The 13,354-nt window shown below is 37.0% G+C and overlaps 1 protein-coding gene across 1 annotated transcript; it reads right to left on the bottom strand.

The window, feature by feature from the left end:
* Nucleotides 1-5,521: 5,521 nt before the first annotated feature.
* LOC148654907 (arg8-vasotocin receptor-like) lies at nt 5,522-12,483 on the bottom strand. Its single transcript, XM_088644844.1, has 2 exons — nt 11,384-12,483; nt 5,522-5,748 (listed from the first exon to the last, which is right to left on the bottom strand). The coding sequence occupies exons 1-2, from the start codon at nt 12,303-12,305 to the stop codon at nt 5,552-5,554; spliced, it is 1,119 nt and encodes a 372-aa protein (XP_088500970.1). The 5' UTR covers nt 12,306-12,483; the 3' UTR covers nt 5,522-5,551.
* Between the last annotated feature and the right edge of the window lie 871 nt (nt 12,484-13,354).

The raw sequence follows: 13,354 nt of genomic DNA, 5'->3' as shown, positions 1-13,354 counted from the left end.
TTTCACAAGCAATAATGACATCCAAGAATCAGATGCTTTGCAAATATTTATTGTTTATTAACAGGTAGCCTTCTGGCCAGAATATGAGGAGGCTTGATCCCCATTCAGAGAAAGGAGTTTACCAAGGGTTAGCTGTTAAGGTGGATAGGGTGGAAGAGGAATGAATGCAGAAATTGCCAGAAAAGGTACAGGTATGTGCAAAGAGTTAGATACAGTATGTAGTGAAAGTCAGCAATGATCGTGATTTAAAAGAGCTGGCTGAGACTAGCTTGTCTGTCATTATCCTTCCCAAACTTCAGTAAAGAACCAATTCAGTAAATTACCAATTCTTAATCAGCTCAGTCCATCACTACTTCCCCTACTACTTACCCTAAAATAATTTCTAGGGGGAGATCAAATGGTGTTCTACTTCTGAAAGTAAATTAATGTTATAGGAAACACCTTCCTTCTGAATTTCAATTTTAAAAGACTACACAAAAGTATTTTTTTGGTGTAATAAATGATAACCTTTGTAAAGTCACCGCTGAAGAAATTATCAAAACGTCCGAGTCTGGGACCATAGGCAAGCACATATCCTGCACTGAACCCATAGACAGGGTGACAGAAATTAGTTTAGTGTGCTTATTAAATCAACGAATCACACGTTTTAGTGGCTGGTGAGAAGCAACCTGAAGTACACCCCTTTAGGGAAAGTAAAGCTAATATGTTCAGTCAGGGAATATTATGGTCCATCTTGGGGACTTATATTAAAGGATATTAACCTTGGAATTCTAGGTCATTCTTAGCCTTGTATGCTGGTTGATCGTAGTTGTTATTAATATTTGCAAAGACTGAACCATCAACATAATAGAGGTTTATAGTGGCAAATATATTTGAAAGTAGACATGAAATATCTATATGTGTATCATTCATAAAACATTTACGGTATACAGTATAATGAGTTATATCTATAAGACATTAACCATCATCCCAATTTTGTAACAGTTTATTTTCTAATGAAAAACCAACATAATGAAGTTTAAAGACACAAAAGAATTTGTAAAAAAAACTATAGCCTCTGTAAATTAATTCATTTTGTAACATGAGTTATTTTCTTCCTTTCTGAAATATGTACAATAAATTTAACACAACTGAAATCCTTCAGAAATGTAGTCCACTGTGTTTCAGTGTGCAGGGGAAACCAGGTGAAGTGCACTGTTTGCATTTCAGTTAAATTTTTTGCTAAATGATATGACACAGCCAAAATTATTTAATTAAAATCTTGTGTGCTGATTTGTCTGTGACCTATTAGGTAGAGCCTAATAGGTAGACCTCTAAGGTAAATGTTTGCAACATATTTTTCCCAAAGCTATTCATTCTGTATTTGCAGCCTTTTACCTTCTTGTAGTAAGAAAGCACATACAGTATTCAAAGCCACAGCCATAACAAGGCTTACTTAAAAATATCTAAATACATTTGTATCAGAAACACCTCTTTTATGTTATGGAACATGTTCTAGAATCTGTAAGACATTGCGAAGGGATTTGTCGTCATATTTGTTTTCCATGTATGTATAATATTTTGCTTTTTGTTTAAGGTCTAATTTATTGATTTGACTTTGTTTGAAAATTAAGGTGTCAGAAATCCTGACAGTGAAATAGCTGTGTCCTAAGAAGTGTTAGAATAGCTATAGAACAAATGAAAAAAAAAATTCTTAATATTCTCTTCAAACAGTATATTTCATTTTTTCCAATCCTAATGATGAGATCTGACCAATGATGGCAGCTGGGTACTAGCACAGGTGAAATAATCAAGTAATAAAGCTGGCTGCAAAGGCAGAGATATGAGGGATGAAGAGACACATTTCTTGCATATACCATCTTGTTTTATTAAAATTAGATTCAAGATATGCTTGCATTCACTTTACCATTTCTGCTTATTTTTCCATTTCACTTATGTTTTATTGTCTGTAAGAGCCATCATTAGCAAAACCTTTATTGTAACATTCATCCCATCCATTTTTAACTGCTTCTTCAGGATTGTGGAGGAGCCACAGTTTATTCCAGCAATCAACAGTTGGAAAGCAGGCCGATTTTCCCAGAAGTCAATTATCCTACCAGTATGTTTTTCATTTGTTTTGGTGGTGGAACTGCAACACCTGGTAGAAACCCATGCAAACATGGGGAGAACATACAACCTTCACACAAATAGCACCATATGTTCAGAACAGTACTCAAACTTTTGACTGGTACTGTATAAACAAGCCACACAATTTTAAGTAACCTCTGTAAGCAATACTTTCAGAACAAAAACATTTATCTCTTTAAGGTCTCACAGTCAGGCAGTGAATTTCAAGCAATGATTCAACCATGAAGATCAAGGAGTTTTCAAAACACAAAGTTATATAAAGACACAGATCAGGATTAGCATGGGGATGTTGATCATTCAGAAGTGTAAGGCTCCCAGACACTGTCTAGACCAGAGTACAGAAAATGTGATTCCATGGCAGTTCATTGGGTTGATTTTGTCGAAGATCTTGAATACAAGAATCAGGTTAGCCCAGTTTCTTTTCTGTTCAAGACTAAAATTTTCAGTTCTTTTAGCCTGTCAATATACTTGAGGACTTTCATGGTCCTCATCATAACCAGTAACAGGCCATTTGTCTTTGAACTGACTCCACATCTCCTGGATGCAACAGTCCTGTTGAGGACTTGGCAATGATAGTCAGCTACAGTCTCATTTTTTGCTGGGACTTTTATGTGCATTTTTATTTTCAAAGTAATAATAGTTACTGTACAGTGTATAGTACTGTTTTAGTGCCTCCTAGGCTGTTGTTAACTGTAAGCTAAAATGACTTCAGTGGCATAGGGGTAGTCTGCTTGGACACAGATCACTGCTGAGAACGATGATTAGCTAAAGAATGCATGGGCTTGTCTTCTGGTTTGGCAGTAGGAACAGTATGATGCATCAGTGCCTGTCTATCTCCACAGCCTCTAGGATGTTATCATATTATCATGAACCACAGCGCAGTAATGACCAAACAATCATATGACTGAGTTCAGCCACTTGTCCCTTAACACAAACTTGTGTACTGCAGCCTGTTCTGTTCTGCACGAGTTATTCCAAACTTATTTTGAGTCAAACAACACAGTCCTCTGCTAAGTCTCTGCAAGGTTGCTCTGAGGTTTGGTCAATTGTGTAATTTTAGACTAATTCAATATTCTTAATTGGTCGTGTTTTTCTTTCCCATTAAAGTGATCTTCCTTCATGATGATATTGCTTGATAATCGTACACGGGAATGGTATGGTACCTTTATTATATCACCTGACTGTGTGCAGCAAAAGAACCCCCAGTCTTGTTAAAGTTTTATTGTAGGTCTTACATATTTAGATTTTCTGTTTTCAGTCTGGGGATGGAAATCCCATGTAGGCTGTATGCTTTCATCGACTTCTCAGCTATTCGTCTGCATGTTCCCTTGAGACAACATTCTCTTCCATTTACCAACCAGTGTCCAACAGGAGGGAATGTCACATGGCTCATCCAGCATCAAGCCTTTCTCTCAGAACACTCTCAGAAGAACAAAGGACTAGTTACATTCTACTTCCATTCCACACTTAATCAGTTGTGTGAGCATGAAAAAAATGAAATACTTTTAGGGTTATAGATAAAATAGAGTTGAACTGTTCAGATTTCAGTAGCAAGTGGAATTTCAATAATAAGCAAGATTTCAAAAGAACAGATAGATTGCTGAAAGTGACAGCATTGCCTTGGTAAACTTTATTTTATCAGCTATTGAAATACTGAATTTTTCACTGTGTGAATGATAATCTATACTTGTCTTATACAGTACATCCACCTTATATTGTAAAACATGGAGATGACTAGAACATTACAGGCACCGCAGCTGGAAACATACAAATTTAAGCAGAAACATTTCAGGTTTTAGAATCATAATACATTAGATGTTTTCATTTAATTCAAATTATCTTGATCTTTTGGTATGTAACAAAGGGACTGTTTTAATGATTATACAAAGATAAAACAGAAAAGACTTCTATAATGAATTGATAGCTTATTTTAGGATAATTTGCTATGTTACAGTATTTCATTTGTTTTGCAGTTTCACATAGGCTGTCCACACACAAAGTTGTAGCAAAAATATTTTTGCTTTACTAATGATATATCAATGAAAAATGTGTTGCCACATTCACAATATGTGAACAATAAATACTAAAAATTAGTTTTCCAGATCATGCATTTTAGATTAAATCAAAAGCAGATATTTATGTCAGGTTTTTGTTATTTTTATAGCAATGAATACGGTCTTTTTCACACATTTTTCCATGCCCATAAGAAAAGCTAAACAAAATAAGTTACAATATGTGTAATTTTATACATTGTTTTCATTATTTTGTTAACATTCTGAAGGTATTTGTACAGCTGAAGAATTACAGGAGTACAAACAGCTTTAATGAAGGCCAATGTCATTGTAATCCAGACAGATGTTATATCAAGGCATTTAAAACTGGACATTAAAAGCTAAAATATATATGTGGCGGATCACTGTGAAACAACAAAATGCAAAACATTTCCAAAAATGTTACAGCAAAAATGTAGAGCGATATTATTCAAATATAGTACACCTGCATGCTTTCTTAGTGTGACACTTTTTTCTCAATTCACATCACAAAGTGCAAAACATAACTGTAAATCACTGGCAGAAATGAAATAATTTCATTTTAAAACATGTCTAACAATGTCATATTTCAATATAATGCCATTTACATCTGCAATAAAACAGTGATACAACAAATTCACAAGGTTTATAATACATATATACAGTACTGTATGGAGAGCGAACAATGTATTTAGTGTAAAAGAAACATACTGTACAGTGAAACAGCACGCTTCCTCTCAATATCATCTTCAAAAGAATAATAACTCAACCTCAAAAATGTATTCACTGGGACTTTCTTAATAACAAAGACCCATCACCTAGCGTTTTTGTAAATAAGTCTGGAGTAACATACTTGCACTATGTTACAAACTACCGTAGCTACTTTTAGTTATCTTCTATTTTTGCAAACTTTAGTAGACTACTTTAATATACTAGATCTGCAGAACACTGTACTTTAGAAAAACATTTAGAATGATTTTATCTGAAATTTGAAAAATACAACCTAAACACGTTTCCTGAAACTGTAGTACTGTAGTGTGTATATTTCATACCTCTAACAGATTCTGTTTCCAATTTGTAATTATTTTTCCAATGAAAACAATTAACTAATTACATTGTCAGTAATTTCATACCCACTCTTAAAAATTAATTAAAATCAGCAATATTACAGCCATGTTTGAAACCAATAGGACTAGCCAGTTACTTATTTTTTATATCTATTGTCTGGAATTGCCAGATGCTAAGCGAATTGGGTTTAATGCTATAATGTTCAAACTTACAAAAAACGTGCACTTGTTAGAGGCATCTGCGATTTTTCACAGAGTGAGCCCCACAGAGCCTGCAGCATAGGTGTACTACTGATGACACAGTAAGGCACACCACACCAGAAATGTCTACAGCGGTGTGGAATGGTCTGTAGGGCCTTTGTCTCCGATGTTGATGCTGGCAGTTATCACAGAATCTTCCCGGATTGAGCTGCTGCCTTGGTGCTTTTTGCAACATGGTATGTGGCCACAGAAATACATGTAAATCCAAGGATTCGCACAGCTGTTAAGATTTCCCAGGAGCATGATGATTGTAAACACAGAACCTGGAATAATAAAAATGTGTTTCCTAAATTCACATTCAATTTCCATAAAAAAGCAAATACACACTTACAAGTTATATAGAAATTCTTTATCATGGTGAGCAATGAATCATTATTTCATCAAAATTGATGACAACATGGTAAAAACATGAATTTATATCCAATATCTGTATATTCTGTTTTCTAAAAACATACATGTATAAAAATAATTTGTGTTTTATTTTCATAATTTCAGTATATACAGTATGCATAGCCTAGTTCAATCATTTGGAACTGGTAGTACAGGACATACATAAGAACAAGCATAAATGTGTCTTTGCTTTACTGAAACTGACAGGGGCGGGAGTCAGTGCACAATATGTGGTTTGTCATCAACAAGAAAAGCCCTGTACCATGTACCTTTTGCATCTTCTTTCAGAAATGCATACTTTTCTCATTGTGTTAACAATATAAATTCATGGAGACGATGTAATGTTAGGAATTGATTTTTTCTAAACTATTTATTAATTGTTAAAATGAGGCATATTGTGAATATATGAACAGGTTCAGAATTTCTAGAACATAGATTTGGACAAAGAGTTTCTACCAAATATTACAGCATAAAACACATTATTTCAAACTTTTTTCTTAATGAAGTCTATCAACTTAAGAAATACATTGACACAGACTAAATTAAAAAAAAGTCAATTACAGGGTTTTAACTTTTAAAAGGCTGTGTTGCTTCCTTTCTGATTTTCTGTGTCATTAAAGAAAGTTCAGAAGAAGATTTCACCCTATCCTTACCGACTTCCATTCACCTACAGTACGTATAAGTACAGAAAGTATTTCTGAAAGAAATCAAATTCACACACTTCTCCTGGGTGCTGGTACCCCTCAGTCAGACCTCACACCACACATCGTTTACTGAATTACTAGCCCTTTGTCTTCCCAGCTCCACAAGCATCCCTGTAAGTACCTGTAAGTGTTAGTCTGCACCATCACTCCGCTTACTGTCCACTGCTCTGGCAGCTGACCCCCACAATCTGGCCTTTGTCTCTCTTGATACATTAACCATACCAGTTTGTCCATGGTTCCACTAGCCATCAATCTGTGGATACCCTTCCAGACAGCAGCTCCACTTTGCCTTTTGTCTTCCAGTTGACCAGCTATGACACCCAGCTCAAGGCAGTTCCTCCAGCCTGTCCCATCATTTCATCCATGGACCTTTCATCAGATACAGTACTTCTATCACTTTCAATGAGCCCTTTGCCTTCTTTACTTGGTTCACTCTTATTCTCTCACCCGTACACTCCTTCTGGCCCCTCATTAATGCCTGGAATCCTACCCACAATGATTCTAGTTCCAAAACCATTTTCCTATTGCACTTTCACCTCTTCTCTTTCTTCTATCATGGCTGCTCACCTGTCCTCCATCGTGGTCAACAATCCACCTGCTCACTGCCTTGGCAGCAAACATCTTCCCTTCAACAGCTCTTTTACCTGGCTTTGTTTCTACACGCCCAGCCCAGCCTCACATTCACCATTCTTACTCTAAGGGCATCGAGCCATTTCCCATTAAGCCCTCACGATGCTCTCAATCTTCTTGTTCACTTCCCCTGAGCCGACAACACATCAGCCCTGTCACGTTAGGTCTATAGGCTACAGTATTTATATGTACAGTAGGCTGGTAGTATAAGTGAGTGAGATAGGGGTTTGACCTTCTCCCAGACTTTCATTTAAAGCTTAATTAAGTGGAAATTCCTTACCTGTCCTCATAGAATTAGTTTTCTCCTCATAAGACTTCAAAAGGCAGAAACACCTCTGTCATCCAAACACCTTCCCCTTACCATCACATTTTTATCAAATTGCAAATGTACACTTTGAAAGTGCTGCCACACTCCTTTTAGTGACCTAACCCTGCAAGGACTATTTCTTTCTGAAGTTCCAGTACCACAATCTGAGATGCACTAACAAATACTGTCTTAAGTGCCAAACACTTTTCTGGCTAATCACTTTGGACTGGAGTAGTATTCTCCTATTGGATCCACACCATTGGATCCAACCACTAACCAAGATAAGTTCAGCTTAATTTTTAGCAAGTTAAGAATTTTGCACTGGCATAATGTGATTGTCACGCCCTCTGCAGCCAGAGGGCGCTCCTTCTCTGTCCTGTCCCTAGTTTCCGGTCTGCTGTCCTTCCTGTCCCTCTCTTTCGCTTGGGCTATATATTTCCGGGTCTTGCACTCTGTCCTCGCTCAGCATTGACGTTCGGATGTCCTGAGACCCGCCTAGCACCAGGGCGCCCTACGTCCGCTCCCTGAGGGCATAGGTTTCTATACAGCATTCCTGAACTCTTTGCATTAATTTCCCATCTCGCCGCTACGCATATGGGTCTTTTTCCTCTCTCCTGCTCCCCACGGTTAGTCCCTTTGGACGTCCGTGACAGTGATCCCATTTGCTTCATAAGGGGGTTCTGATAGCCTTATGGAGATGTTGTCATTCCTTTAGACACTTGGGGGTAAGCCTAATTCAAATTACATCTTTACTTAATCTTAATTCAGATTTTGCCAAACTACTGAAAGGGAGTTTTAAATTAAAGTTCAGAAGGAGATCAAACTGCAATCTAGCCCACCGAAATATAAATATCTTGATTCCAGTACTCATGCCTGTCATCATTATTATTTTGTATTTTTGAGATAGCTACCAAAAAGCACTAGTGTAAAATGCAAAAATGTGAACTTTTGCTCTTTTTCTTGCTCAAAATGTATTTTGGTTTTTGTCAGGTGACATCCCTTTAACTCCTCGGAGCTACCAATTCTATGCCCCAGTTATAAACATTAAATCCTCTGCTGAACACATAATAAATAAAGTAACCTGTTTCTCACTTATCACTACAGAGGAGTCCCTATTATGTCATGGAATGACAAAAATGGAAGAAGGGCAATGACTTGGGGGGCTATATTAACTTGAATTCGGCACAAAATTGCCAGTGTTTTGTTGGGTATGGTGTTTTTTTTTCTTTTGTGTCTGATTCACTCTATTTTAAAGGTCTTCCTGCTGCCCTTTCATGAACAATACAGCGGCCAGCAATCTTCATCTAAGTGATTGACCTGTCCAGTTTGACTAGACATCAATCAATTGCCATGCAGTCAGATGTGGCATGTGGGGTGTGTGAAGGTGCTGAAGCAGTGGGGACTGGACCTGAAACAGAGAGGCAGAAACAAAATAAAAAACAGAAGAAGTAAAGACTATAACACCTGGCAATCTGCATACAAAATGTGGTCCACAAATAGCCACTGTGGTGTCTGCTTCTCCCCTGTGATCACCTGGACATTCATAATCTTCATACCAGCCTTGATGTTCTGGCAATATAAGATTCCTGAACAGTAGAGGTACAGTACAGGGGCTTGAGCGCTCTCTCTTTCTCTGCCCTGTTTTGTTGCGTTAAGCCAGGTCAGTGGAAGTAAAATGGAATATTGTTACATAGGTTTTATTGGGCCTGAAGAGAAAGCTAGAAACCAAAATACTGCAGAGTTTTTTTTTCTTCTTTTTTCACTATGGCAGAAGGATGCATGCCTGGATAGGTGGACTGAGATGAGTAAGTACTCATGGGAGTACAGAGGCAGCAGCACGAAAGAGAAACCTGGAGCAGAGCAGATGTTTTTCCCTGATTTTTTGGTTTAAGTATGTCCAGTTCAGGAAAGTAGTGCTCTTCGGAAGTTATTTTTTGTATAACTGTACATACAGTATGATAGAGAGAGCTGGGACACTGCAGCATACAAAGAGCACTCCTTTAGATATTTGTTCTTTTTCCTCTGGTTACTTGGGAAATGTAATAAATATTTTTTCCATGTATCCGATGATACTTGCCTTATTGCAACTACACGTATTTAAGTAAAGCTAATATGCAAACTACTTTCTTGTGTTTTCTGTGGTTGCACTGGTGGCTCAGGGGGATCTGCCAGAAGAAGAGTCCTAGTACCTGTGTAGTCCGCTGCTATAGGTGTGCTTTGTCACTGTTGTAACTTCAATACACATTTCAATTCTGCAGTTTATCAATTGATAGACATACAGTATACACCCATCCTTAGTTTAAAAGGCAATTCACTCCTCTAAAATTGTTAAAAAATGCAAAACTTTGCATTGGGAACATTAATTTCCTGTAACTTGACATTTTTACATGTAAACATTTTACATGTAAAAGCTTATGACCTGTTCAGGAAACAGCTTTGTAAAAGAAAAAGCAAGTATTAAATGCTTCATTGTAGCTATAACAAATGCTGCCTAGGTTCTGTCTAGTATTTTGATCATTTAGGGTATGTATGTCTGGCCTGAGGGACGGAGGTATGTTGCCTCTCTTGTCAACTGCACATTAACCGACCTTGTAATTTGCTCATGCACAGTTTCAATATTGATTACCAGTCTTCCCAACCATAGGAAACCTTTGGTGATATACTTTTAATACACACATGGTTTTTCCATTAAGTCAAAAAGATTCTGTGGTCGTTTTGACTCCCTCACAAATCACCTTCATGCACCACTCAGCTCTCCGCAAATGAGTGTAACACCCATGATAAAATTAAAAACATGTATTGCCACTAGATTAAAATAGGCTGTACTGACATTACGTAAAAATAATAGTGTCTGTACATTTTTTCTCATTTTAAAGCGGGTAATTCGCGATTTAAGCGTTATTTTTGTTTCCAAAACGTATTATTTTATTAAATTAAATACCTGAAAATAAGGAGAGTAAAACACGTAATTATAAATCCAACAATAAAGAAATCGTGAAACCCAGCTCGCGTGCAAAATTATACTACAAACTGTGTGGCACTGGCTGATTTTCCAAGGTGCAGAAATGCACAGTTCATCTCTCCAAAGAAATGACTCACACCACTGACTCATTTAGTGCAGAGAAGTGTAAATTACATAGCTAAATTCTAGCTCGATTAAATTAAAAAGCCAGGAAATTGTTTGTGTGCTGTATTTGTGTTTAGTTCAGCCTTGTTAATGCGATAGTTGAATGTTTTAAGGTCTATGCTAACATTTAGCTGTGCAGGGAAAAAAAAACATTAGTTCTACACTAAACGCGTTTGGAAATCATGAACACGATTTAAACACCATGCCCCGAGGAGAGATGGATGTTTATTAACGATTAATATCTCAGCACGAAAACGATAAATCATGTATCTCTTGCAGACAAAACATCGATTTTCACAGCTGTCAGAAATTCTTACCCTACCTGTGTTCGTCAGCGGTGCGCAAAGTGTAAAGAGCTCAAGGCATCATTTCAGACTGTATCTACATCTGAAAAACCTTTATCTGAAAATACGAGATTTGTCGTTTTTATTTGGTGCAGAAGTATCAAGTTGACGTAACAAAAACGTTATTTATCATTTTTAACTGTTTTTCCCTGTATTCATAATAAATCTGTGATCTGACGATCTGTGTAAACTACCTGTCATATTACTGTATACTGCTGAAGGTAAGACTGAGGAGTTTCGCCAGATCACGGACTGCAAAAAGTAGAAGTTAATTCTTAAAAGACAATGGGAGAATAACGAGCATTTCGTCCTACTTTCATGAATGTAATTAACTACTACAGTACTTGTTCATTGAAAAAATAAGATTCCCGAGTGTGCTTAAAATATGTAACTCACCTTCTGTTATTGCGCTTGGAAACCAAACAGACCACAGTTGCACAACGAAGAAAGGAGCCCAACAGAGAATATAAACCACTACAGTTATAATCGTCATCTTTACCGTTTTGATCATTGCTTTGGAGAAACAGTTGAAATTGCTAGCTCTGGAAGGAATCACCTGCATCTGGTTATGTCTGAGTATATCCCCGTGCGTTTTGGCGTGTATGTTCATTTGAAGTATTCGGCATATCTGAACTTGACAAATAATGAGTATAATAGTGGGAATAAAGAATATAACTGTGAATACCCATGTAACGTAAGCCTCTAAACCCCAGGGAGTTATGAATTGAGCCCAGCATTCATTGACTCCAGGAGAGATTTCCGTTTTAGAGAATATGAACACTTGTGGCAGGCTAAAAATAAAAGCTATACACCAGCTAGAACAAATAGCTGCATTCCAGAAAGCCCTTTTCTTCTGGAAAGTCACCATTGGGTAACAAACTGCTTGAAACCTGTCAACAGTCATTGCAACAGTCATGTATGTCGAAGCAAACATCCCGACGAGTTGCAAGTATTTGACGACTCTGCACAGAAAATCGGGTCCCAGAAAGATGTCCGTTATGTCCCAGATAAGCTGAGGAAGAACCTGAAAGCCTGCCACTACCAAATCAGCAATACTGAGGTGCATCATGAAAACGTACATCCTAGACATCCTTTTTCTTTTCCTCCAGAGCACCATAACAAGAACCGAATTGCCGATTGAGGCGGTAAAGAAAATAATTCCAAGAACCGCAATTTCAATCCAGGCTAATTGTTGATCTCGCTCGGGTCTGCTAGATATTCCAGAGTTATTAGCTGTCGTTGTAAATCCATGCTGAAAAATGTTATCGCTTAAAATGTCGCTGTTATGAAGAGAATTAGAAGATGACAAATTTTTCATTTTTCCGTTTTTTAATACCACTTTGATTAAAATAATCAAGCGTGAATTGAATACAAATGAAACACCTGTAGCGACAAGGTGCTATGTTTAGAGTTTAAGGTACGAGTAATTCGGTGTTGCAATTTCAAAAGTATTCTCCGTAGTATTTCGGATACTGCTTATGCTGTACAAGGCTAAGAATTGCTATCTCACGCATATTTTGAACTTGTCTGACACTCCGTGTTTGGATGTTCCTTATTGTAGTCTCCGTCTTGGCGATCATCTGGACTCCGAGCCACTGCTTCAGCCTCAGCCAGTGGAATGAGTCACTTAATTAGATTGGGTAGTTCAAGTGCTACGGAGCTAAGGTAACTAGACTAGAGTACATTTTATTATGTGTTTTGATAGTAAAGGTAAACTTTTAAACATTGAACGCTTTATGTATTGGTATTTCATCCTGCATCAAATCATTTAACAAGTGCATTACCTGCACTTAGTTTTTAATCTTTAAACAGTTGCGTTCGCGTGCATAGTACAGTTACTGTAGAAATCATACAGTATGATCATATCAACTCCATTGAACCATGAATTGTAATCAGAGGACTTTAAAACGTGTGCGTACTGTATCTAACCTGTGAAGATAAACCGCATCCGAGAAAGACAAAATGATTACTCATATACTGTATGTAGACTTTGTACGAGGGTTAATACACAATCTTATGTATAAAAGTGAACAGTGTTAGCAGACATCGTACTTTATGTCATTTTCTATAAAATTATCAAAGTCGAAGCACACACACAAACTGTGCACCTTTTTAAGAAAAACGCCCCCACAAAGTAGCAACCTCTGACAAACATTTCCCAAAACGGAAATAACTTTTTTTTAACAAAATTAATTGGGATATTTTAGAAGTCCAAAACTATTTGTCTTGAGTCTCAATTTCACCCCACATGGAGTTTCATTTTCTTAGACTATAGAACAGAAAAATAACACTAAAATGGACACAATCACTAAATCACAAACACTAAAATCGACACAAAGATAGGGAAGGACTATAGTCGTGCGTGTT

Source organism: Lepisosteus platostomus, chromosome 9, assembly GCF_059453375.1.
Source record: "Lepisosteus platostomus isolate fLepPlt1 chromosome 9, fLepPlt1.hap1, whole genome shotgun sequence".
Classification (NCBI taxonomy): Eukaryota; Metazoa; Chordata; class Actinopteri; order Semionotiformes; family Lepisosteidae; genus Lepisosteus; species Lepisosteus platostomus.
This window is presented reverse-complemented; position numbering and strand designations above follow the sequence as displayed.

Bases quoted from the DNA above. Each gene is read 5' to 3' on its own strand.
- LOC148654907 (XM_088644844.1), bottom strand. From the start codon at position 12,305: ATGAAAAATTTGTCATCTTCTAATTCTCTTCATAACAGCGACATTTTA. The intron at 5,749-11,383 runs GTGAGTTACATA...TTATTATTCCAG, and splicing joins TCCAAGCGCAATAACAGAAG to GTTCTGTGTTTACAATCATC.